This window comes from Chrysemys picta, chromosome 3 (genome assembly GCF_011386835.1).
Source record: "Chrysemys picta bellii isolate R12L10 chromosome 3, ASM1138683v2, whole genome shotgun sequence".
In the NCBI taxonomy this organism is placed as follows: Eukaryota; Metazoa; Chordata; order Testudines; family Emydidae; genus Chrysemys; species Chrysemys picta.
Window position 1 is genome coordinate 138,342,479 of NC_088793.1, and position 27,790 is coordinate 138,370,268.

The 27,790-nt window shown below is 39.2% G+C and overlaps 1 protein-coding gene across 1 annotated transcript; it reads left to right on the forward strand.

The window, feature by feature from the left end:
- The first annotated feature begins 67 nt into the window (after positions 1-67).
- On the forward strand, positions 68-25,049 carry EXO1 (exonuclease 1). The gene is made up of 14 exons (XM_005300557.4): positions 68-236; positions 709-882; positions 2,818-2,937; positions 3,276-3,399; positions 4,853-4,990; positions 5,745-5,957; positions 8,157-8,344; positions 9,203-9,299; positions 13,368-13,596; positions 16,160-16,409; positions 18,725-19,193; positions 19,851-19,955; positions 22,931-23,124; positions 24,657-25,049. The coding sequence occupies exons 2-14, from the start codon at positions 722-724 to the stop codon at positions 24,799-24,801; spliced, it is 2,433 nt and encodes an 810-aa protein (XP_005300614.2). The 5' UTR covers positions 68-236; positions 709-721; the 3' UTR covers positions 24,802-25,049.
- Positions 25,050-27,790: the final 2,741 nt, after the last annotated feature.

The window sequence follows — 27,790 nt, forward strand, 5'->3', positions numbered from 1 at the left end:
CAACGCTCCGCCGCGCGCCCGGCGCACGCCCAGCCGGCGCCGCACGGCATGCTGGGAGGGGCAGTTTGTCACCAGGCCGCGCTCTAGTGGCTCCGCGGGTGGGGGGCGGAGTCTCGAGGCCAGGAGCGCGCGCTGCTTGAAAGTGCTCCAGGCTCCCGCGCGCCCCGCGGCTGAGCGGACGGAGCCAGCTCAGCCGGAAGAAGGGACCGTCTCGCGGCTCCGCCGAACACCCCCAGGTGCCGAGGACGGGGTGGGACAAGGGTCCCCCAGGGCTGATGGAGGGGGTGACACGGGGGCCAACGGGGCCTCGCGCTGGCAGGGCCCCAGCAGGGCCCGGGATCCAGACGGGGCGTAGCGCCCGGGGCCCCCAGTGGCCGGGATCGAAGCAGGACGTGGGGCCCCGCTTCCCTACGGGCGCCGGCCTCCTCAGCGTGGCTGTTGTTCCCGTGAGCTGGGGCAGGGGGCCGGTTTCGGCCCTGTAAAGGCCGCGCGGCCGCCTCGGGTGGCCGAAGCTTGGATCTCCCTGTGCCCCGTGGCTCTATTGTCAGTCGCAGAGCGTCGCAGGCTGCACTGGTCCCAGGTGCTTTTCTTTCCCTGGCTCGCCTGCCCGCCTGCCATCTCGTGCGATCGGCCTTGTGCAAAGATTAAAACCTAATGCAGGGGAGCAAACGTGTTTTGTGTCACATTTTCCCTCTTTCCTGATTCCAGTTTAAGCAACACCATGGGAATCCACGGTCTGCTCCAGTTTATCAAGGAGGCAGCTGAACCTACTCATGTGAAGAAATACAAAGGGCAAGTGGTAGCTGTGGATACCTACTGCTGGCTGCACAAAGGAGCCTATGCTTGTGCTGAAAAACTAGCCAAAGGAGAACCCACTGACCAGTAAGCTTTCACTAACTCCCCCCCCCCCCCCCCCGAGTTTCTCAGCCTTTTTACAAAGTAAGGGTACACTGCCAACTTGAAACTGCTTTTAACTCTCTTATTTTTTAAAAAACTTACAGGGTTTCATTTTTGTGGCTTTATAACCATGCACAAATGGAGAAATAGCAAAACTGAGTCTACATATACAAATTGCTGTCAAATACACAAACATTGAAAATAAGATTTCCTCCCCCCCCCCCCCCCCTTTGGTGTTGTTTATATCAAGAGTAAGTTTAAAAAAATCAGACAGGAGAGAGTTTTTTTCAATGTGCCTTTTATTAATAACATCTATAAGGTACTGTATGAAAATGGAAAGTGTCCTAGCTATAATACAGCTTGTGCCACTGGCAGTATGTCATCTGATACAAAAATGACAGCTCATAAACAATCTTATGTGACAGAATGACATAACAATGTTTAGTAATTCTGGCACTCCATATTGTGCATGAGATCAATCTCTTCCTGCACAGAAGTACCCTGCACAACATATATTATTTATTATTATATATTGTTCATTATTCATAATGAATCCCAAGGAAATATGCCTGCTTTTGAATTTTACAAGATTCACAAACCTTCTGGGAGAGTTGGAGGCAAGTTTTAAGTTGAAATACCTATTCAAGTAAGTGATTTTTAACTGGAAATGAATCAAAACTAGGCAGTTTGGGCTAAGCTTGATTTATTTTGGGTGTTAGTCAAAACCTCTGTCCTGCTCTGATGTGACCTGCCCCTCTTTCATAAATGGTGTATATTATATCAGTTCCTTTTGGTCCAGTTTTTGATGATTCAGTTACTTCAGTGTCTATCTCATCAGAAGAAGTGTTTCTAGCTATTTCATTGTAAAAGCTCTCTCTACTGTCCCATATTATGTGTTAGAAAAAACTTAAAAAATAGTATATGACTGTCAAAAATGCTGTAATGCACTTTTAATAATATAGCTTTCAGTGCTGTATAAAGGCTGCTGCTTTTCAGCCAAGGCAACTACATCTGTAAGAATGAAATAATCCCTGTATACACATACTGGACCAAATTGTACAGTTCCATAGAAATACCAATGAGATCAGGGGACTGAAGAAACATCAGAAGATTAACCTTGGAATCTCTTACAAATTTTTTCCCCAGAAAAGATGGGCTTGGCGACCAGTGAAGGTGGGTTGTCCCTTCTGGGCTGCTGCTTTGTCCTCCCTTCTGTCTGAGGGTTGTTCACAGTTCTGCTCTATGGCAAGGTCATGCCCTGCTCTTGGTTATAATAACCTCTCCTTTCTCTGGGAGGGGGTGGATATAGGCACAGATCCCAATTCCCAAGTTTAATGCTGCTTCCTGTAGTTTTAGCACAGCCCTCTGGAGTGATGGGTGGATAATGGCAAACATAAATGGTAAGCTTCCATCACTCCGTAAACACCATAAAGCTCCACCAGAAGGTCATTTGCAGAGTTTCAGGAAAGGATAATGGAATATGCATCCCCTTTCCGTTTGAGCATCATGTACTCAGCTCACAGGCATCAGGGAGATAATCTGTGCTAAAGTTTACAAAATGCTGTACAATTTGTCACTGCAGTGAAGTCTAACTTATTCTTCAGAGAGACAATTATTTGTATAGAAGAATAAGCAGCATAATAGACAATAATGTTCATAGTGGACTGGTCTTCGCTGGAGACCGGAGATAAGGACTTCTTCATAGTAAAAATGTGTGTATGTTCTGTTCTTTCTTTTTTAAAAAAAGGTTTATAACGCACTGACAGCCTTGAATGCTAATTATCATCAACTTTTTTTGTTTTTCCTGCAAGTTAGAAATATGTGGTAGTCTTAAGGTTTAAGCTTCATTGTCAAGCAATGGATGTTTTCACAGTTCATAAAATGAAAACAAAAAAAATATATATATATATATTCTTACAGATATGTAATCTTCTGCATGAAACTTGTTGATATGCTCTTGTCATTTGGGATCAAGCCAATTCTAGTATTTGATGGATGTACTCTGCCTTCTAAAAAGGAAGTGGAAAAAGCTCGAAGAGAGTAAGTAATGATCAACTTGCAAATAAATTAGACCAGTTGTTGCTTCATATTTTTTAAACTGGTAATTTGGCTGGGCTTATCAAAGATTGCTTTAGTTTCTACACTTCTTGCAGTGTAATGCGGGGGTTCTCAAACTGGGGGGTCGGGACCCCTCAGGGGGTCACGAGGCTATTACATGGGAGGTTGCAAGCTGTCAGCCTCCACCCCAAACCCTGCTTTGCCTTCAGCATTTATAATGGTGTTAAATATAAAAAAATGTTTTTAATTTATAAAGGGGGTCGCACTCAGAGAATAATAACATATTGAGGGAGGTGGGTTTTTTGTTTTATTACCTGCAGGAAACGACAGGCTAATCTTCTGAAGGGGAAACAATTACTTCGTGAGGGGAAATTATCAGAAGCCAGAGATTGTTTTGGGCGCAGTGTTAATGTTACCCATGGTATGGCTCATGAAGTTATCAAAGTAAGTTGTTAATTATTTCTATTGTAGGTTTACAAATGACATCTACAGTTTTTGTTGGCAGCTTTTCCACTATGTTTATATCTTGCTCATTGCTTTTCATTACCCATATTTACATGAAACTTGTCTCTCAACATATAATCGTACAAGATGTCCTGATATATGTGTTAGACACATTTTTGGCTGTTCAGCACAGCAGACAGATAAATCTACCATATTCAACTCTGCTTTTCATTATGCCAGACTTCTTTTAATTGGCACGTGACAGTCATTCACAGATATCTTTGCAATTTTTAACTAAACCATTGAGTGTCCTCTCACATTTGACATTTAGCATAAATCAGTGATACTCAGACCTCAGTGCTTCAGGAACCAAATTAGCAATCAGTATTACCCAAAATAGCCACCGTCATGTGAATTCATTGTTTCATTTACTATAGTACTATATATTCATATCCAGACAGTATGACACAGGAAATCTTCTTATTCTCATAGCAAAATGACTGACCAAGTATTATTTTATCAACTACAATTGGTTAATAACATAGTAAAAGCATCCTGATTGGTTAATAACTTAGACTGGTTAATAATTACATCACACTGTATTTTAATATCATGTGCTGCAAAAAGCTGCAGGAGATGCATTAAAGAGCCACTTGTGGCTCGGGAGCCTCAGTCTGAGTATCACTGGCATAAATAAATGACAGGGAGGAAATAGTGTAGTTTTGTATTTTTAATAGTTAGCAAACAACTATATATAGGAAAATTATGATCACTTAAAAAATGGCCCAGGAAATCAATCTTTGAAATTCTCAGTCACAGAAGAGTTTCATCAGTCTTGTATTTGTCCAGATGTTCTTTCTTTGAGCAGAAAATATGGTTGGAATGGAAGCATAAACAGTTGTGGTCAGATCCAATGAGTGTGGCTAGTGTTGGTGGCCAATGTAGGAAATGTTATTTATATGCAAATGTTTGTTTTTAAACTGAAATGATTTATTTTTAAAATGTTATGGCTAGATCCTTCAAATGGGTCTGCCATGAGTGGAGTGGAGGCCCGTTGATTTCAATGGGCAGTGTCCCAACACAGTGATTTGCAAGATTGGGGTTTCAGACTGTAAGATTTTTTTATTTTATTTTATTTTTATTTTTTTTGGAGTATTGACTGTTGTTACTATATGCTTACACAGGGTAAAATTTTCAAAACTGCTTAACTTCCATTTTCAAAAGTGACTTAGGAGCCTAAGTGTCATTGAAAGTCAATGGGACTTAAGTTTCTAAGTACTTAAGTCATTTTTAAAAATGCAGAATGTTATTAAGACACTTAGGCACTTTTGAAAACTGTATCCCTAATGACTAGCAAAATAAGACCTAAATCTGACTGAAGCCTAGATGCTGCTGCAGTCCAAAAATAATAGTATTGAGTTCTTACATTGTTCTCACGCTTGTTTGTGTACAGGCTGCCCATGCCCAAGGAGTTGATTGTGTTGTTGCTCCATATGAAGCTGATGCTCAGTTGGCCTATCTTAATAAGACTGGCATAGTACAAGCTATAATTACAGAGGACTCAGATCTTCTGGCTTTTGGGTGTAAAAAGGTAATGAAAAATATAAATAGTCCTTACATCTCACTTTGCATCTTCAAAGCATTGTACAAACTAATTGTCCATACACACTTGTGAAGTACATAAGTACAGTTATTGTCTTGTCACAGATAGGGAAACTGAGACACAGAGATTAAGGGTCAAATTCAATCTTGTTGTTTCTCCATTAAGTGCCACAAACTAATAAATATTTACTTTAATAGTGCCCACAATGTAGTACATGATTTCCAAACAAATAAAGCAAAACACGTGCACCAAAGATGCTCATATTCTGGAATATGAACTGAAACAAACAAAAACCATCAAACCCCTAATAATTACAATATTAATGCGTGTCCATATTCTAGAAGCAGGAATCTGCAAATAGATGTATGCTCAGATGCTACTGCTGGATTAGGAAGCCTACACACAACTTTTTGACCACAATACTGACGCTTACAACCCATCCTAAAATATCCTATCCATAGCTTTTTTGCAGAAGGCGTGTGTAGCAGGCTGTCCTTTGTTCCTTGGCTCCTTTCAAAACACACACTAACGAATACTTCCTCTACTGGCTGTGGAGTTTCTGGCAGGCAACACTGTGCCTTCTAGAATTTAGTCTTCTGAAAGCAAGTGTAATAGGCAAGGCAAACCTCACACGCTAATAATGTAATACATGTTTGAGGGGGGAAACAATTTAGTTCACCAATGTGCATAAAATACAATGAGATGAGAATTAATGTTACTACTTGCTCTCTCTTATTTCAAGGTGTTTCTGAAAATTGACAAGTTTGGAAATGGACTAGAGATCGATCAGGCTCGACTAGGAAAGTGTAAACAGCTTGGGGATGTATTTACTGAAGAGAAATTCCGTTACATGTGCATTCTTTCTGGTTGTGACTACCTTCCATCACTTCATGGAATTGGGTTAGCTAAGGCATGCAAGCTATTAAAACTAGCTAGTAATCCTGATATTATTAAGGTAATGTATGCTCAGATTTGTATTTTAGGATTTCTAAAGCCTTTATATATGACTAACATTTTATTGAAAAAAAATCTGAGGGGTTGGATGTCATGAAGGGTGTTCTCCTTAACTACCTATCGAAGGAAATATTTCACTGATGTTGGAGAATGGTGTGTTTCATTAATAAAACAGTGTATCGGCTTAAGCATTGGAGGACTGTGTCTCAACACCTAAATAAAATGAATGCGATTTATTCTGATTCTTCAAGAATATATAGTGCATGTGGACAGATTTTTCAAAACCTAAAGGATTGTCCTTCATGCTATCATTTACTCCTTGTGTCACATTGCCAGAAAACCAGCCCACAACTTTTAAATTGGTTTCAGACTGTGCCAGATTCAACTTCTTAAAATGTGGTTCTTCTGTGGAAGAATGACTGATGGAAGAAGTGGCACCTTCTTACTCTGCTCCCTACGTGTATTCAGTCACATCTGCTTATTTTTTCATCATTATCCTGGGCAAACAATGTGTTTGACACTACAAGACCTAAAAATGAAGACCGTTCTTTCCCCACAGAGCTTACACCTAAAATAAACCTGGCACATTGAGAGATCCAGAGAATAGATTTAGCTTGGAATTGTATTTTCTTCATATTTATATATTAATTTCTTGTGAGCAATATGGAAGAAGAGAATTCTTAAGGAATGATAAACATTGAACCTCACAATGTTATTTTGAAGGCATAGTAGTCCTAATCTAGCAAACCAAAGTTCCGTTAACTTCAGCTGAACTACTCGTTTGCTTAAAGTTAAGCACTCGCTTAAGGGCTCTGCTTGATGTGGATCTTGGAGGTTTTAAGAAGTGCTATTTTTCTCTATTTCACAAATTTATCGGTAGCACATGTTTGGCTTGCTCATCAAGCTTTCTTAATATCAGAAGGAAATCTTCTAGATTTTCCATTGTTTAATCACAGTTTCCACTGTTTAGGCAAACCAGTATTTAAAAAACAAACAAAACTAAGTATACCTAGCTTAAATAGTGAAACGTGCACCTGAAGAGCTGTTGTTTGCTAATATCTCATATTTCAGCTGCAAATATCACAAGCCAGTAACTGAGCAATAAGCATACTGATCCAATAGTGTGTGAAACAGCATTCAGATTTCTCATTGCAGTGAATTACTGTGAAGAGTAATTGCAATTGCAATGAATGCAGAAAACATACTTCCAAAATATGTTCACTGTCTTATCTGTTTGGTGTTCTAAACTGAAAAACATGAGGGATTTTGGAGGGTAAAATTTGCCCATATACTGAAATGCATCCTTCTCAAGAAACTTGTCTCAAAACTTAACTGCCAATAAGTGACTTCACAGGAACCACCAAAAAAGTACCTAAATCCAATATATATATTGGAGAAGCTATTTAAATATTAAGTCAGTATTCTTGTTGATTAAAAATAACTAGCAAAGGATTTCTGAAAGCTTAAGAGCCTTCCTTTTGTCGTATTTAATTTTTTTTAGCTTTGTGTGTTTGAAAGTGGAAGAGAGGAGGGTGAACTAGAATAAAGGATACATTTAGTTATACCTCAGCTTCATCAAACTCGCACTCTAATGCAAAACCTTAATGAAAATGGGGTATATATTGCTAATGGTATCTGTTAGAGATGGAAATGAAAGCCTTATGGAGGGTTGGATCATGTTATTACTAGTGTGGCAGGGAATATAAAGGTGGAAAGTAATGCACAAATCCCTCTCTGTTAATTTCTTATTTCCCTGCTTTTAAGGTTTTGGATGGATAGAATGTGTCCCGCCACAACCTTAAATGTCACTAAATGTAGGTTTTTGTTTGCTCATTTAAAGTGTGTGTGTGTGTGTACACACGATTTGTCCATATATACATGTTTGTGTGAAGGCTGTTCTATTACATTCCTCCTCCACCCATTTCTTCTCCACTGTGCTAACAGCAGCTTTCCATGTAGTCACAGAGTACTTCTTCTAGGATATTTGGATATAAAATTGTCTATATATATGTTTCTGGGAAGGTTGTTCTACTGTGTTCCACCCACTCCTTCTGCCCTCTGCTCAAAACAACATTCCATATAGTCACAGAGTATCTCCTCAAGAATATCTGGAATAATACTTTTGAAGACGTGCATGGTATTGCATCTCCTTTGTCTGGAAGTGACAAGAAAGCAACATATTTTTTGTTGTTGTTGACAGGTTATTAAGAAAATTGGGCAGTATCTGAAGATGAATATAACTGTATCAGAAGAGTACATAGAGGGATTTATTCGAGCCAATAATACTTTCCTTTATCAATTGGTTTTTGACCCAATCAAGAGGAAGCTTGTTCCTCTGAATGCTTATGATGACAACGTTGATCCAGAAACACTACTTTATGCAGGGCGGTATCCTTTGTGCACTGGCATATTAATGGGGAAATGGTGTGGCACAGTGGGCTTCCTCTCTTCCTTTCCTTGGTAATTTTCTCCATTATTATACAGGAGGCTTTTGTTTGATCAGTCAGCCTACCAAAAGTTAGTCTGTCTTCCATTAACTTTTTAAAGCATTGCGCTCATCAGAAGGAAAAACCTTCCAGTAATTGGAAATACCCTTGGTTCTAAAACCACAAATATGCTTTTTAAAGAAAATGTTCCTTGACTTAACTTTAGACTGAATTATTTTATTTTTTTTTAAACTGTCTTGACTTCTTTGAGACAGTGACTACTGTGGGTGGTGTTAAGATAATACACATTGTAACTTTCCCATCAACACAGGAAGAAGGGTCCTAACCTGTGTGGAGATAATTTACCTGTGAGAGCGGGGGCATTTCCCCATCCTCTGTCTTCCTCTTATAACTCCCAGCATGGTGGAATAAGAAATCAAGTATGAAAGGAGGGAGTCATTAAGAACTAGCTCCCAACGTTGAAACACCTGCCAAGTTGCTGTGGGGAGTGACAGAGACTTTCATTTTCTTGGGCCACCACTATTTCTCCTGCTGGCTCTCCCTAATAGTGACTAACTACTTCTTTTTGGACTGTTTTGTGACTTACCCGTACACTCAGCACTGCCAAGTGCCGCTACTGAATGAGGTCAGGGGAGAGCAATGTGTGCAGCAGTATATATTCTTCTTTGGACACTAACTTTTTTGGATTATTCTAATAACATATTTTAATATAGAAATTAGAGTAGAAGTTGTAATTTCACACTTTTATATTTATAATGCAAATATTCAGATATATATCCCCTTAATTTGATTGACGTAGACATATTGGTGATGATACTGCTTTACAAATTGCTCTTGGCAATAAAGATATCGATACAATGGAACAAATTGATGACTACAACCCTGAGGCTTCACAGGTAACATTTTTAAAACATTCAACATAGGATTTTGACATACCTTCGGAATTGCAAGGAAAAGTATGGCTGAATGTTATCTAGAACTGTGTCAAGGAGTGCAAGCTGGTTTGGTGTTCTGACAGTTGTATATAGTATATAAGGAGTCTGGAATAATAGTAAGGCTCAAGCAGCAACAGAATACCATTTTTTTTTGTGGGGAAGGGGGTTACTTCCCCCTTGATCACTGGTCAAAGACTAGTGCTTTGAAAAGTGTTTCTGGATTCTGAAATGTAGGTGACACCTAATTTTATGAAATATTTTTTGCCAATATTTTTAAAAACCTCTCAGTAGTTCTAAAAAGCTTAAAGTTCATATTTATTAGCATCTTTTGTGTTTTCCTCTCCTAGTAATATATAACAATTTAATGCCCATTCTGTCATTATGACTGACCCTGATTCAGGAAAGCACTTAAATCTGTGCTTGCATCCCTTTGAAGTCAGTGGGAGTTCAGCATCTGTTTAAAGGCTTTCCTGAATTTGGACTATTAACAGTTTTCTGGGGTCAAGAAGCCTCATGAAATTAAGTTGTGGGGAAAGATATCAGGTACTCTTTCTGTATTACCTTCTTTACTTAATTATGAGCCATTTTAGGTTTTTTTGAAGGTGGAAACTTTTTCCACTAGTGGAAGGTTTTAAAAATTATTGAAAAAATGGCTTCAATAAATCAAAAGAAACTCACTTAAAAAAAAAAAGTCCTTTTTGTCACTATCTTCCCCCCCACACACACTTCAGTTTGAATATGATTTTAGCAGCTGATTGACAGCTCATAAATGGCAAGAGCTAGAATAATGTTGTGCTGTTTGAATGCTGCGATTTAACCCTTCAGCTGGTATAACAATAAAACTAGGGCTGTAAACCGATTAAAAAAAAATTAATCGTGCTGTTAAACTGTCAGGGTTCCTTCCCCACTCTGAACTCTAGGGTACAGATGTGGGGACCCGCATGAAAGACCCCCTAAGCTTATTTTTACCATCTTAGGCTAAAAATTTTCCCAAGGGACAAATTCCGCCTTGAACAATATGCTGCCACCACCAAGTCATTTAAACAAACATTCAGGGAGGGCCACTTGGAGCCCTACCTTCCCCAAATATCCCCCAAGCTCCTACACCCCCTTTCCTGAGGAGGCTTGAGAATAATATCCTCACCAATTGCTACAGGTGAACACAGACCCAAACCCTTGTATCTTAAGAACAATGAAAAATCAATCAGGTTCTTAAAAGAAGAATTTTAATTAAAGAAAAAGTAAAAGAATCACCTCTCTAAAATCAGGATGGTAAGTACTTTACAGAATAACAAAAGACTCAAGAACACAGAGGATTTCCCCTCTAGGCAAAACCTTAAAATTACAAAAACAGGGATTAAACAACCTCCCTCTTAGCACAGGGAAAAATTCACAAGCTAAAACAAAAGGTAATCTAACGCATTTCTTTTCTGCTATTACTTACTATTTCTGCAAGACTAGATGCTTAGTTCAGATATATTTTCCCCTGCCCTGTTTCCTGGCTGGCTCCCACAGACACTTTCAAATCTGTGGGGGAAGGTTTTTGGTCTGTATCTGCTCCCCTTATTAGTCCTTTTGGTCAGGTGTCACCCAGGTTATCTGAGCTTCTTAACCCTTTACAGGTAAATGGAATTAACCCATTACAGGGTAAAGAGGGATTTTATGCTACTTTTAGCTGTATGTTTATGACCTAAACAATAATAGAATGCCATTTGTTTAAATATTTTTGAATGTTTTCGATATTTTCAAATATATTGATTTCACTTACAACACAGAATACAAAGTGTACAGTGCTCACTTTATATTCATTTTGATTACAAGTATTTGCACTGTAAAAAAAAAAAAAAAGAAATAGTATTTTTCAATTCATCTAATACAAGTATGGTAGTGCAATCTCTTTATCATGAAAGTTGAACATACAAATGTAGAATTATGTACAAAAAATGTTTTATTTTTGAATGCAGTTAATGTAAAACTTTAGAGCCTACAAGTCCACTCAGTCTTACTTCTTGTTTGTCTGAGCAATTGGCTGAACAACTTTGTTTATATTTGCAGGAGATAATGCTGCCCGCTTCTTATTTATAATGTCACCTGAAAGTGAGAACAGGCATTCGCATGGCACTGTTTTAGTTGGCCTCGCAAGCTATTTGTGTGGCAGATGTTCTAAAGATACATATGTCCCTTCAGACTTCAACCACCATTCCACAGGACATGCGTCCATGCTAATGATGGGTTCTGCTCAATAACAATCCAAAGCAGAGCGGACCGATGCATGTTCATTTTCATCATCTGAGTCAGCGGAAGGTTGATTTTCTTTTTTGGTGGTTCAAGTTCTGTAGTTTCCAAATTGGAGTGTTGCTCTTTCAAGACTTTTGAAAGCATGCTCCACACTAAATTGAGCACTGTACACTTTGTATTCTGTGTTGTAATAGAAATCAATATATTTGAAAATGTAGAAAAAAATCCAAAAATATTTAATAAATGGCAATTGGTATTCTATTGTTTAACAGTGTGATTAATCGTGATTTTTTTTTTTTTTTTAGTTAATTGCGTGAGTTAACTGTGATTAATCAACAGCCCTAAATAAAACCCTTTCTAAATATACCAGTTCTTGTGATGGTAGCTGTTGGAAACATTTTACAATTGAAGTTATAAGGGGAAGATAGTAAGTAAATCAAATTATGTAGTTTTAAGGTGCATTGGTTGATGCAGTGCCAGAACTAGAATCTTCTTTATAACGTTCCCAGCTTTCTATGGTGTGCATAACTGTAGTTCTTTGCTCTAATTGTTTGTGAGATCGCAAACCTTATGGTTCCATGGACCAATCAAGCTTTTCTGCTGCTAGTCAAGACCTGAATATACCAGGAACTTTCAATCCCTGGATTAAGGTTCTTGTTTGTGGTACAAAAATCTTTCCATAATCATAGTTATCTCAGAAATATAATGCATAAAGTACTTTCTGATGACAAGTTAAGAAATGGCACTTGCACACCATAAATGCTGAAAAAGGGTCCACTGACCTTGTTTTGGTCAAAGGAAGCATACTTTTTCAGTTTACAAGGGATGGTGGAGAGACAAGGAAATCGATTGGTTAGAACATCCAGAACAGATAATCTTCATTGGCATCTTTTGTCATGTGACATCTGCAACTGACATAGGATGGTGAGAATCACCTGGTCTGAGTAAATGAAGGGAAAGTATCCTACATTGGGCATATGCAAAAATAAAATTCTACATTTTGATGTAGAAATGTATTGCTTGTGAAAGTGAGGGGCTAACGGTAGTGGAAAGATGATGGCATTTTGTCAACTTTCCTCCAAGGTACTGCTAATGCTCTTCCTTCCTCACCTGAGATGCCCCTTTTCCAATCCTGGGAAACTCTTCAGCAGATATTATTGTGCCACATTTTTAATGTTTTTTATGACTTGGCTGTATGTATTCTGAGGATTACACTAGAATCCCTGCACTTTTTATCCTATGCAAAATTTGGACCTAGGTGTCCAGAGAGGAAAGACAGCATCACTTTACTTGGAGTATTACTTAAGTCTCCATACTTCTAGTTGTCCTGCACAAACTAAAAATCTTAAACTGCTTCAAACCATCTGACTTTTTAACATCTATTTCCATATCGGTTCAGAAAGGATTAATTGAAGGCCTACCTATGGAAGTAACTAGTTCAAATATAACTCTAAAAATTATTGGGATGTCACATTTACTGTATTTAACTCAATAAAAATATTTCCTCAAATTAATTGCTTTTATAACAGAAATTAAAATTGTTTTGATTGTGCTGCCTCTTTATATCTGTCTTAGACTAGCAGTCAATTACACCTCACTGAAGTGAAAGGGATGTGGCAACACACAAATTAATTTATATGGAAAGTATTTGAAAATGTGAATGAAGAGCAGATGTCTGTCGTAGCTGTTGTATAAATGTCAAATCATCCTGATACACTAAAGTGGGGAATCCTAGGTTGAATAAATTTCTCTCAACACATATTTTGTTCTCTTCTTTTTATTTTTTTGTAGCCTTCACGGCCAAGAAGTCGTGGCTGGAATGATAGAGCTGCTAGTCAGAAGCCATACTGTGTAAACAGCATTTGGAGCAGAGACTACAAGCCTGGTCATAATACAGACATTACCACATGTATCACGCGTATGCTAGAGAAATCAACTACCAAAGGCATTGAGAAGATAATTAGTATCAAAGGCCTGAAACTTCCAAGCAAGGAACTACTAGTCAAAAGATCAAGAAGTGGTATGTGTCTTTACATAAAAACTATCAGGACAGAAAGGGGGGAAAAAGGAGAACCTTTTTTTAGTTGAGTTGAAGACTTGAGGTTGAGAATTCCATCTTCAGTATATTTTTATATGAAGAAGTGTGTGTGTGTGTGTGTGTGTGTGTGTGTGGTTTAAACATGTTGCAAGACTGAGGAGACAAAATACTAAAACTAAGTAACAATTGGCGTTATAGTTATATGTTTGTCAGTAATATTTAAGTTTCATCTGATTTGCTTTTGGATTTTCAAAAGTTAAGCCATTTCGTTAGAAATCTCATCCTGCCAAATTTTTAATTACATTGCTTAAACTTATTTTTAAAAATCTATTTCAAATGATGTTTGTTTTTGTTTATTTTATAATGGCTCATAAGGCACTAGAAAATATCCCACCAGTCACAGGGTGGGATTCATGCAGAGGAGTTCTCAAAAATTTTATATATGCTACTCCTTCTTACTTTCCATCTCCAAGTTCCTTGAGCATTCTGTCTATTCCCACTGCCTCGGGACTTTTCTCTGTCTTCCAATTTTCCCATTATATTTTTCAATCTGGCTTCTGCCCTCTATTCCACTGACGTTACCCTTACCAAGGTAACTAATGAGCTATTGCTAGCTAAGTGAAAATGGCACTTCTCTGTTCTTACTCTGCTTGGTCTATCTGGTGTCTTCAGTGGAGTTGTGTCCTCGGCTTCTGTCAATGCTGATTCCCCACTCTGGCACTTTGAATACAGAAGGTGGGGGCCTGCAAGGATTCTAAAAATTAATACTGGCCACTCCAAGCTTGTATTAAACTCGCAAGGTTACAGCTTTTCTCTGACCTTGGCTTGGTAGACGCTGCCACCACCCAAGTGCAGAACCGCTTTAAGAGCCCAGGAAGGCACACTTGGGAATTCCTTCCTGTGAGGTACCCTCAAGCCCTTTCTCTCTCTCTCTCTCTCACACACACACACACACACACACACACACACACACACACACACACACACACACACACAACGGGGAAGAGCCGAGAAAGGAAAACAAAGGAAATCAGCTGTTGCCACCAGCTAATTAAACAACATGTGCACAAACCTCTTAGGACACAGAAATCCAATCCTGTTCTTTAAAAAAGGTAAATTTTATTTAAAAAAATATATATATGTCTGAAAACTCAAGCTATTACTTTTTTCAAAATCTAGCAACTACAGGGATTAAGCATCAAGAATAGCTTTCTTGAGGTCCAGCTTAAAGGTTGCAAATAAAACAAAAGCACCTGGGGTTAGCACAGATGAGTCCACAAGCCATAAAGAAATAAAAAGAGAGAAACCTAATTGCGTCTTTCTAGACATTTCCTGATCTACGTACATATCTGGGGTTTCAAATGAGTATTTTCTAGGTATGATACCGAGGATTTTTCATACCTGGCCCCAAGTTTCTTACAGCATAGCTCTGCCCTGTCTGCCTCTCCCCCCGGAGAACAACCACAGACAGACAAAAGGGGAGTCTTGTTTAAATTTTAAAAAGTTCTAGCATTCCCATTGGCTCTTTTGGCAAGGTGCCCACTTACTTCCTTTTACCTATGCATAGCAGTGAGACTTTTTAATCCTTTACAGTTAGAGCAATTAGAGAATAGCTACTAAGAGGGATTTTATAGTTACTGGCTGGCTGGGTGTCCATAAAAGGGAGCTTCCACTCCCCCTCGCCCCCTCATTTATCACAGCTTCAGCCTCTTGCTATCCATGACTCTGCTGAGCTTTTGTCACTTCTTGTCTTGACTACTGTGACATTCTTCCCTCTCCTCTCTGGGTTATCAAAAATTCTGCTTCCTAGGTAGATTTACTCTCCACTCTTGCATCTTTTCACTGGCCTGTTTTTGCTTACTGTTTCAAACTCAAGATCCTTAGTCTCACTTTCAAGGCCTTACATAATTTCGCCCTGTTTAAATCTCAGCCCTCATTAGCTCCATATGCTTATCTCAGTGCTGTCCCTATTGATCACTTTGTCCCTTTCTTGGTTTTAGACCCCCTGTCATGCTTGGAACAGGCTTTCAGTATTTGTTATCCAAGCACATGACCTCTTTTTCTCTTCAGTATGGTTTCTTTCAGTGATCCTTTCTACCTTGTTTTCCTCACTAATAGTTTCCTCGTGCCCTCCTTTTTCTAAACTGTTGTCCCCTGTCTATCTCTGTTTATGTACTCAGTGAAGCAGGTAATGCTTCTTACTCTGAGAAAATACTCTGCATTTGCAGTGTTTTTATAAATGAGTAGTAGTAGTAATTTTGGAATTTTATCCTAATATGATTTGTGAAACAGGCCACTTTGTAGTGCGTTACTTGTAAGAACATGTACTAGACAAGTATAAATTTACTGGCCAATATTTGTGTTAAAGACCATAATCTCCTAAATGTCTACACCAGTCTGAAATTAACAGCATTTCAGGTTTGTTACAATGGTAAATGGCATAATGCTCAATTCAGCTCATTTCTTACCAGCTGGGAGTGTTCATTCTACAGGGCATTTCTACAATGATATTAAACTTAATGAGAACTGTATTCTTTCTATTTAGAAGAGTTGTCAGATGGAGATCTGTTGAGTCAATATTCGTTTTCAAAAGCGAAAAAGCCCAAGAAAGAAAACAGTGGAGATGGTGAACCACAGAAGAGCGTCTCTGCAGTGTCATCGATTCATGCTTCAGGGGACTCTTTCAATAAAGAGAGCTCAAACACCCAACCTAAAGTCAGGAACAAATTTGCTTCCTTTCTGCAGAGAAAAAATGAAGAGAGCGGTGCTATTGTTGTTCCAGGGACTAGAAGCAGGCATGTTTAAATCACCATTTTAATGAGTAATATAATATAAAAATGTCAAGATTAAATTCTTATGGAATACTAAGAATTTAACACTGCAATTTTCCTACTTTTACTGTTCATTATGTGTATTACAATAGTGCCTCAAGACTCCCAATGGAGATCAGAGACCCCTTGTGTTAGGCATGGTACAAACACATAGCGAGAGACAGTTCTCACGCCCAAAGAACTTACAACGTCAATAGATGTACAAAAGGTGGGAGCAGAAACCATTGAACAAAAGGTGACATGACTTCCCCAAGGTCAAGCAGCAGAAGAGGAGTGAAACCAAGAGTAGAACCCAGGTCTCCTGACTCTTAATCCAGTGTCCTATTTACTGAACCATGCTGCCTCCTTAAGCACTAGACTTAATGTGAAGACTGTGATGTGTATTAACTGCACTTAGTGCTGCAATGTTATTTGAATGTGTTTCAGCTCTTTTTTATGAATTCATTGGTCTGTGGGATTCTGTAGAAGAGTGGAAAATCCCAGTTGACTTTGGTTTCATATTGTTTGAATTCCTTCATTTTAAGATTTTTTGTGAGGTTAACAGAATATTGATGCCAATCCAACTTCCTCTCTTGTCTTCCATCGGCTTGTAGTCTGCTGAGCAGTTTAGGAGGATATAAAGTGGAACAACACAAGGATTCTAAAGTCTCCCAACCAAGTTTCATGGATGCAGGCTACATCCAGAGCCTAGTCAGTCTGACTTTGAGGCTTGTTTGTATCTGCTTGCATGCATTTCTTAAAGTAGACAATGTGTGGCTGCAGTGAACTGGCATTACACATCTGATGCTGGGCTTTCTTGCCGTATTTGTATGGTTATTTCTTCCTGTTAATCCTGGAAAAGAAGGGGAAGTCTGCCTAACTTATTAGGGGCATATAGTTAAGTGTCTAGTTTTGACTGAAACTGAAGAGTATGACAAGACTGATGTAAAACAGAATTATTTTTCTTTTATCAGTCTTCCATGCTATAATATGCTATAGCTATAAAAGTTTATTAGCAATTGATGGTATTTAATTTCCAGATTATGCAATAGCAATTCTAAAAATAGCTGCGGTGTTATACCAGGGATAGAAGCAATTCATCCTGGAAGAGCATATTCACAACCTACCTTTTCTGAGCTTTGCAAAGAGTCTTCTCATTTTCTGTGCCTCTGTTATGCATAATTGATATCAAAGCAAACCATTTTAACTTATAAATTGTATTACTGCACTTAAATGTTGGAGAGCATGTTTCAGAAAAAGTTCTTAACGAATATATCCGTGGGGTCCTGTGGTTCTGCTAGGCTGTACAAGAGCTAGAATTGCACAGCATCCAGCTTTGACATCTCACCCCAGAAACCAGGGTTTGCCAGTTGTTTTCCCCCAAGGTGGAACTCGATGTCAGAGAGAGCTTAAATGAGGCTGTGGCAGCAGTCCCTAGTAGTAACTGCCAAAGTTGAAAGGGCTGGATGAATTCTAGCTCACTCCTGTAGTAATCTCCTACAAAATTATCCATCCAGTTAAGTATGTATATGGCTTCTATTACCAAACTGTCTGAGTTACTTACATTCATTAATGATATCATATCTCACAGGGCATTAGAGAAGTATTATTCTCATTTTACAAGTAGAGAACTGTAGCATAGAAAGAGTAAGGACCTACTCTTGAAAACATTTACGCATGTGCATAACTTTAAGCATGAGTAGTCCTAGTGAAGTCAATGGGTCTATTCACAGCTTCGAAGTTAAGCATGTACATAAATGTTTGCAGAGTCAGGGTCCTAGTGACTTGCCCACAGTCACACACAAGTCTGTGACAAAGTTGGGAATTGAACCAAAGTCTCTTGGGTCTCAGCTTCATGTTTTAACCACAAAATCAGTTAGTCTGCCCGTCCCCACTATCTGTGCAGCACTAGGGTGGCAGGTCTAGCTAAGAATGGGGGTAGCTGTCAGTAGCGCCATCTTACAGCTTACCCAGTATTGTTGGGGCCAGGGCATGAGAGAGGAGGTAGACCTGTTAGTCTGAGAGGAGTATGATGCTGCAGTGGCCTTACTTGTTTGCAAACCTCACTGGGGCTTCGCAAAATGCAGATTAGTGTAGTTCCAATAGGATGACTGAAAGGGTAGACAGTGACTGGTATTGCTGCTGCTGCTGCTTCCATTGAGCTAGAACCTATAAAGTTGTAAATAGTACTTCCAAAACAAAATTGCTGTGATTGTGAAAATGACATTTTCATTTGCAAAATTGATTTTTTTTTCCCCACACCTCCTTATCCCTTGTATCTTTCATTTTATGTATGTTAGGTTCTTCTGCCATGCCACAAATATGATTGATTGTACAACAAAGAATGAAACTGCCCAACCATCACAGGATGTTGAGTTGGATTGTCAGACCCAGGAAACTAAAAGTATAACAGAAGATCCTGTTCCTCAGTGTTTGGAGACTGGGAAATTTACAAGAACTATCTCATCATCCCCTGTGGAAACACAGAGAAGTTGTTTCAGTTGGTCTGGAAGCCTTGGAGAGAGTCCTGGCGTGCTGCGGTTACAGCAGTTTCACCGACAGAGAAACAATCAAATGGCGTCGCAGGATTGTGAGATATCTAGATTACATACTGTCAGCAATGCAGCAGGTGATGAGTCAGATGAAGAATCCTCCCCCTTACTGGAAATGGAGTGTTCTTCGCAGTCTCAAGGGTCTAGTGAACTATCAGAAAGCAGCTTGGACGTCTCAAGAATATCGCAGGTGTCTAACAAAGACTCAGATGCAGAAGTAAGAAAATTTAGCTTTGTTTCAATTCAGCTGTACTGGTAATGTGGACTAATTCATCAGGGTTTAGGGTAATATTTTCAGTACTCTCTCACGCGTTTACAAACAGGTCACATTAATTACAGTAGTTATCCATCTGACTCTCCTCTTCATAATAATACCCTATGAATACATTAATTTCTAATGACAAAAGCTACTTGTCTGTATGGTGGAAGTGTGTGCAGCATGGATTGGCACATTAGTTTGACATTTGGCTCTTTGAGTCAGTCCTTTTATTTTCATAGATTCTCAGATTCTAAGCCAGGAGGGACCATTGTGATCTAGTCTGACCTCTATTACGCAGGCTATAAAACTTCCCAAAAATAATTCCTAGTTTTAGTTTATATTTTCAGTTTTTTTCCATTGCTGCTCATGCAAAGAGTAAGATTAAGATGACTAATGCCTTTAGATTTCTGAATCTGCTTTTACCAATCACTGAAGAAGTCCCTTTCAATGTCCATATGTTTACTCAGTGAAAACAATCAGAGGTTTTCAGGGAAGCTTTTAAAATGTTGTAAACAGAATGTGTGTGTGCATGCATATATAATATGTAAATTATTTTGTTATGAAAAAGCCAGTTTTAAAATCTAAATGATGTAAAATATTTTTTTTGTCCCAAAGGAATCTGACTGCAGACTAAAGCAAGGTGATGATCCAAGTTCTCGGAGCTCTCCCCTGTTTTCCACTGTATGTACTGAACGAGAGCACACACTGCTAAGGAGCAAGGTATAACATTTCTTTAATTTTAATGTATCATCCATTGAATTTTGAAAATCAAAGTCTTGGGTAAACCACTACACTCACTCATTGTAAGACTTTAGTCAGGTTGGGTTTCAGGCACCAGTATATACTAACCAGAGAAGGCATGACAGCACTTCTCTAATTTGTCATTCCTGGTGCTCATTCACACTACAAATACAACTGAAACAGGGGACCTGGCTATAAACCCTGGTTAGAACCATTAACATGCCCATGGTTTGTAGTGGGATTTTAACCACATTTCTTTTAACCATGTTCCTTCACTAAAGTCCAGAACATTTCTAAGATTTTAACTGGTTTAAAGAACATTAAGTTCCTGTGCATATTACAAATTACAGCTACATTGTAAATGAATAGACAAGCAATCTATAAACAGATCTTTGCCTGGTTTTATTGATAAGTATGTTTTTCTTCCCCTGCACACCCTCCACCCCAGCCAGAAAAGTACTTACAAGGTATCTTTGGCTAGAATAGACATAGCATTAGTTTTCACTAATTTTTAGCAAGTAACTGTTTTATAAATATAAAAAAATCACAAGTATCTGTACACCACAGCCATGCTGTATGCACTCCTTGTAATAATAGTGACACCTTGTGGTTATTGGGTTGCTTTCCATGTAAAGAAATTTTAACTTTTTCCTTTCCTTCTGAATTATTCTCTAGTCTATTTCTTGCTTTTTTTTTTTCCAGAATGTTGATGTGTACTTTTAATTAGAATGACATATGGCTCTTTGAGGAGAGGGCGGATTGTGGAATGGTTAGGGCACTAGCCTGGGAGTTGAGAGATCTGGGTTCAATTCTGTTCTTCCAGATTTCCTGTGAGACTTTCTTGGGGAAGTCACTTAATCTCTATGTGCCTCAGTTCCCCATCTGTAGAACAGGGGTAGTAATACTTCCTTGTCTCTCAGAACTGTTGTGAGGATAAATGCATTAAAGATTGTGCAGAAGCCATATAAGTACCTTTGGCCTGGTCCCCACTAAGCCCCCACTTCGGACTAAGGTACGCAAATTCAGCTACGTTAATAACGTAGCTGAATTCGAAGTACCTTAGTGCGAACTTACCGTGGGTCCAGACGCGGCAGGGAGGCTCCCCCGTCGATGCCGCGTACTCCTCTCGCCAAGCTGGAGTACCGGCGTCGACGGCGAGCACTTCCGGGATCGATCCCAGAACATCGATTGCCTGCCACCGGACCCTCCGGTAAGTGTAGACGTACCCTTTGATTTAACATATCCAAAAAGTTTTTCAAGAAACTCAGGGTCCCTTGGTATTGGTACAGTAATGTTTTACTGATTAGTGAACAGAGACAAAGCCTAATTAATGAGGATGAGTCTGGTGTAAGACTCTTTCATAAATTCAGGATCAGTCCCATTATGAGGGTGTTAAGATATTACCATTATGCTGCTGTGATTGGTCTGAAAGTAAAGTTTCTGTAATACCACTGTTATACTTTTCAAAGCAATTTTGCATCCTTGTTTAAAAACAATTTTTTATCGATTTTTTTGGGGTAATCTTCAGTATGGGCAAATTGAGAATCCCTGATACCTTCAGTTCCGTAATGTATATGTTCTGGCTTGGTGATTCTAATTTAAAATTTAATCCATGCATCGTCATTATGGAGATATATATGAATTAACTGGCTCTCTAGGATCTTGGAGCTCTTTCTACAGTGGCATTGCCACTTTTTGCTATTGCTGATGGAGCTGAACTAGTGGTAGCAACAGTGGAAATTTTTAGATTAAAAAAGGCTAATTTAGATGCAGCAAAAGAAGGGGTAAATATGCTTTACTTTGATGTGTGTGTCTTCACACTGACTTCAGAATTCTTTGGAAAGGAGCAGATCCAGGGAGTTTGTCGCAGCCTTGAGTAGAGGGTGAGCTGCTAGAAACCCCTCTATTTAGGTTGCCTAACCCTCCTTATTATAAAATATTCTTGCACCCTTCTTCTAATACCTTTATTGTTTGCCACATGACTCTGCAACTTGAATAACTTTAATACAGTTTATTTGTATGTAATTACATATATGTAGTCCTGAATATCAGTCTCTTGAACAGTTTAGATATTCCTCTCTTGTGAATACTAAATTATCATTTTACAGGACTGATCAGATTTGTGTAGTTTTTGATAGAGAACTCAAATGAAAGTGAAAGAATTGGGAAGAAAGAAAGTTGTTATAGAAGAATTCCAGAAATCCTAGTGCTCAAAAGTTTAAATTATTTTCATTGCTTTGTCACAAGCATAACATTCAGTAATTCATTTGTCTGACACAAGTAAAACATCATTAGTTTCTAAAAATAAGTGGTTTTCTAACACACAAGATATTTCCCTCAGTTTGAGATAACTATTTTGGACATCATTATGACGGATAAAGATTAATTAATCACTGGACTGGAAGTGAGTGGTTGTGTAGGGAAAAGTGATCATGCCCTAATTATAGTCAAAATAGACAGAGGACAGTTCCACCCCAAAAAATATATACTTGCTGCTTCAAAAGGGCTAATATCCCAAAGCTGAGGAAAAGTTATTAGGAGAAAAATGTGAATGAAAATTGAGTGTTCTTTAAGAAGAGTTTTTATTAGATGACCAAAAGGTATGATTCACAATGGAGAAAGGGGGCAACTTTTGCTAAAAGTCCATCATGGTTCAGTAGCAAGAGAAGGCAGCAACTCGAAATAAGAATATATGTATAACAAATGAGATATTAGGCAGAAATTTTTAACAGTGAGGGTGATTAACTAGCAAGGGAAGGGATGGATTCTCCATCTCTTGATATCCTCAAAGCAAGCTGAGTGCCTTTCTGTATGCACAAGCAAACACTACTTACATTCTCCAGCAAAACAATTTTATTTATTTTAACCCTTGTGTGAAATAAATAAAGCCCATAGTGTTTGCTCATAATCATTTCTGCCAGAGCTTTATAATGATTTAGTATTTATACCTACAGGTTTCTGGTTTGCATAGATCCAATTTTGTAAGGTCACATGTTGTGACAAAACTCAAGCCACTGATGCCAGCTAAAGTCAGTGGGTTAAGCAAGAAACTACTAAGTGCACAGAAGAAAAATCATCACAATGCTGAAAATAATCCAGGACTGCAGGTCACAATCAGTGATCTCTGGAAAAACTTCCAATTTAGAAGGTGAGTTGCTTTAACTCTTTACTCTAAAAATTGATCCCCCCACCTCTCCCACCCCCCGCCGCCCTGGTTTTCTCCCTAGCCCCTTTGGAATTGTGAGGAGAAATAACAGCATTTCTGTACTCTCAATATACCCTGAAGGTGTGAAGAAAGTTTTGGGGTTTTTTTTATCACTGTATGTGCAGGCACACAGTGGAAAAACATTCCCACTTGTCTCTACAGACATAAGACATTGCCTCTTTTCTCCCAATGTCAGTGTAGAGTCTGCTGGGGCGCACACAGAGCTCCCTAGTGTGCTTGCATATAATGCAGTACTACAGGGGTCAGCAACCTTCCAGACGCGGCCCATCAGGGTAATCTGCTGGCGGGCCGTGCAACATTTTGTTTACGTTGACCGTCCGCAGGCGGGGCCGCCCGCAGGTCCCAGTGGCCACGGTTCTTATCAAAAGTAGTTATGGACTTCCATTTAAACCATCTGCCAATATTTTTCCCTAAACCACATTCTAATGTGACTAGGCTTTGTACTTGTAGGGCACATTCGTAAGGCCCTATCCTTTAATTTGCAGAGGCCCAAATCCTTTTGATCATCCCCTAAATTATTTGTAGTATTGGCCGACAGAATGAGGAGTCAGACGTCAGCACGGAGACTATCCAAGTGGTTTTGAGTTCTGTTACAAATTAGTTAGTTTAGCTCCCCCAGCTTAGATAAGGGCTCACTCCACTAGGGCTCCGGCACTTTCTGCAGCCTCCTTGCAAAGCATACCCGTGTCAGACATCTGCTAAGCAACTACTCAAGGTTCAATCCCTACTGTCCATAAACACTACTTCTTGGTAGATGTGACGAGGGTCTGATGCTTCTTTTGTCAGAACTGATTCACAATCCCTTTTTTTTTTTTTTTTTAAGTAGACTCAGAACATACACCACTTTCACACCAAATCACCTCTGGTAAATCCCCAAGTGCATAATACATTTGGATAAGCACTCAAAGGAAGAAAAGCTACTTGCATTACAGTAAATGGAGTTATTTGACATATGTTGTCTATATGTATTCTGTTACCCGCCGTCCTCCTTCACTAGTACGGAGTCCATCTGGATTCTGTTGTGGTGAAGGAATTGAGTTGCATTTGGACCAGCTCCACCCTTTATACCCTCGGTACTAGAGCACCAAGACAATTAAGGTGGATGCATGAACCCAATAAACACTGTGGGCCAAAAGACTTTGATCTGAAGCACACAGGTCCATGGACACCAAGAGTGCAATATATATGGACAACACATCTCCAAGAAGTCTAGTTACTATAGGTTAAGTAACTTTTCTTTTTCCTCAGAGGACAGCTGGAGCAGAGAGTTGAAATAACTTGCCCAGTGTATTCAGCAAATCAGTGGCAGAACTTGGATTAAAACTCTGGGCTTCCTGAATTCCAATCTTGTGCTCATTCCTCTATTTCTTCATACTTGCACACATATTATAGTTCTGTGATTAGAAAATGCAACGTGCGTAATTGTACATGGTTGCTTGTCTTCTTTTTTTCAGAGACTCTGAAAAGCTCCCGTCTTGTAAAAAGTCATCAGACCCATTGTCTCCAATCAAAGATAATATCCAGCTCACTCCAGAAACAGAAGAGGAAATCTTCAATCAACTTGAGTATAGTCATGTTCAGAGAGCAATATTCCAATGAACTGATGTCATTTGCTTAGGCAGCTCTCTGTTGCATAGTGGGATACATTTTAATCATTGCACATACATTGTTGGGAGACAGAGTAAAATTAATTGTTTCTGGATATCATATACTAATATGAAAAGACTATATTTTGGATGCGAGCTGTATATTTGTCTGAATATAGATTTTTTTTGTCATCTTTTATATAAAGTGAAATGAAAGGTACAGTTTTATACTGACTAGAATAAAACCTTTTCAATATTAAATAATGTGATTTTTTTTTCTCATTTAAATGCCAGTAGGAAACTTCTGTTCAAACTAATTTTTAAAAACTGTCTTTAAGTATTTTATTTTAAAGTTGCATGTACAACTTTATTCTAGTTCTTAACCTCCCCAAGCATGTGCTGTGCCTTTCTGCAAATACCAGAGCCAGTTCAGATTTGTCCCAAGGCTCCAGAGTTAGTGCCATTCCTTCTGCCCACCTGTCAGGTCTTCTGCTCCAGCAATGCCAAGCAGAGCAGAAATTCAGTGCTCCCAACTTACATCACTATTTTTCCAACTAATAACAATTTTCAGGCAGCAGCAACCAAAATAGTTCCCTCCTGACTGGGACCACCTCTCTCAGCTGTTACCTGTCCTCCACTCAGAGAAAAGAGCAGGGAATGCAAGAATAGTATTCTAAGATGAAGGCTGTTCTATCTGTGGGGAACTCTCGGGAACTGCAGAAACATCACAACTGCTGCCAGCCCACCAACCCTCGCACTGACAAGGGAAAGAAGGGTCTGTGATGTACAGATACGGTTTTCATGGCGGAGAGGGGGGTGTTTGTGAAGTTTTTGGATTGCAAATGTCAGGTCCTGACTCTTCTTTGTTTATTGCTGGGGTGGTTTTTGAAGAACTGAGCCATCTGTGGGTTCTCCATCATAGAGTTAATTTCACTCTGTATGACATACCTATAAGCTCCGCAATGTGTGTTCATTTTATTAGACACCTTCTATGCATTGCACTAACTAAACATCAAAAACATGTATGTAAATGAATTTGTAAAAAAAAGACCTTGCCCTTAGGAGCTAAACTCTAAGGCAGGCAGATGAAATACCCAAAGGGATGGAGGGAAATCAAATGCAAAAATGGGAGCAGACTCTGTTTTGTTCTGTATAGGTTCTTGTACCACACTTATCAAGGTAGTGTATGAGTGTCTTCCAGTAGTTCATTAAACCATGTAACAACACATCGGTCATGTGTTTGTTCTCTCATTCTCTCCTTGAAGGGAGAAACATGCAGTGGAGTGTTTTTGGTAGTGTTTTAGGGAGGAGGGGCTTATGTTAAGTAGAGGTTCTCAAACTTTTCTTATTGTATACCCCCTTCCAGATTTACCAGCTGCCCATGTACTCTTACCCTTCTCATCACTGATACTTTGTATGTTCTTCTTAATACTATCTGTCTTTAGCCATCTGTCCATATTTCACTGTTATGTACAAATATAGCTATATTGCAACATATACAATTATGGGAGAAAAAACCCTAAGTTGTTCTTCAAGTGGTTGCTCATGTCCATTCCATATTAGGTGGTGTGCTCGCCACGTACACCGGTGCCAGAAGTTTTCCCCTCAGCAGTATCCATAGGGGACTGGCTCTGGCACCCTCTGGAGTTATTAGTTCATCTCTGTAATTAATACTTTGCAGTTAAAGCACCTTCCCTCTGAGGATTTCCAAGTGCTTTCCCGAGGTGGATAGTATTACTCCTGTGATAAATGAAAAGGGGGGGGGGGGGACAGCTCCCTTTTATGGACAGCCAGCCAGCCAGTAGCTATAAAATCCCTCTTAGTAGCCGTTCTCTAATTGCTCTAACTGTAAAGGGTTAAAAAGTCTCACTGCTATGCATAGGTAAAAGGAAGTAAGTGGGCACCTGGTCAAAAGAGCCAATGGGAGGGCTAGAACTTTTAAATATTGAAACAAGACTCCCCTTTTGTCTATCTGTCTGATTGTTCTCTTGGGAGCGGCAGATAGGGCTGCAACTATGCTGTAAGAAGCTTGGGGCCAGTTATGAAAAATAATTGGTATCGTACCTAGAAACTACTCATTTGAAACCCCAGATATGTAAGTAAATAGGAAATGTCTAGAAAGACGCAATTAGGTTTATCTCTTTATTTCTTTATGGCTTGTGGACTCCTCTGTGCAAACCCCAGGTGCTTTTGTTTTGCTTGTAATCTTTAAGATGGACCTCAAAAAAGCTATTTTTGATGCTTAATCCTTGTTTTTTTTAATCTAGCAAAAGCCTAAGTTCCCCAGATGTATTTTCTTCTCTTTTTAATTAATAAAATTTACCTTTTTTAAGAACAGAATTGGATTTTTGTGTCTTAAGAGGTTTGTGCACACGTTTAATTAGCTGGTGGCAACAGCTGATTTCCTTCCCCCCCCCCAGCTCTTCTCCGGGTGGGGGAAGGCGGGGATGGTGAAAGGGTTGAGGGTACCCCATAAGAAGGAATTCCCAAGTGCTCCTTCCTGGGTTCTCAAAGGGGTGGTGGCAGCACTTGGGTGGTGGCAGCATCTACCAATCCAAGGTCACAGAAAAGCTGTAACCTTGGGAGTTTAATACAAGCCTGGCGTGGCCAGTATTAATTTTTAGAGCCCTTGCGGGCCCCCAGCTTCTGCACTCGAAGTGCGAGAGTGGGGAATCAGCCTTGATAACTCCATTTGTAAAAAGGGTATCTGGTGTAGAGAGGCTGAAGCCTAAATTTTGAAAAATGTCCAATAATCCTGGGCCTGGTCTACACCTAAATTAAGCCAACCTAAGCCTAGACTAGACAGCGCTATGCTGACGGAAGAACTCCTCTGTCAACCTAGCTACTGCGACTCAGAGAGGTAGATTTACTACAATGAAGAAGAACCCCTTTTGTCACTGTAGTGAGTGTCTACACTAGACGTATCCTCCTGTAACTCCATTTCTGACTGTCCAACCTGAGTGCTAAACAGCCACATCACCAGGGAAGGTGAAAGAAACAGG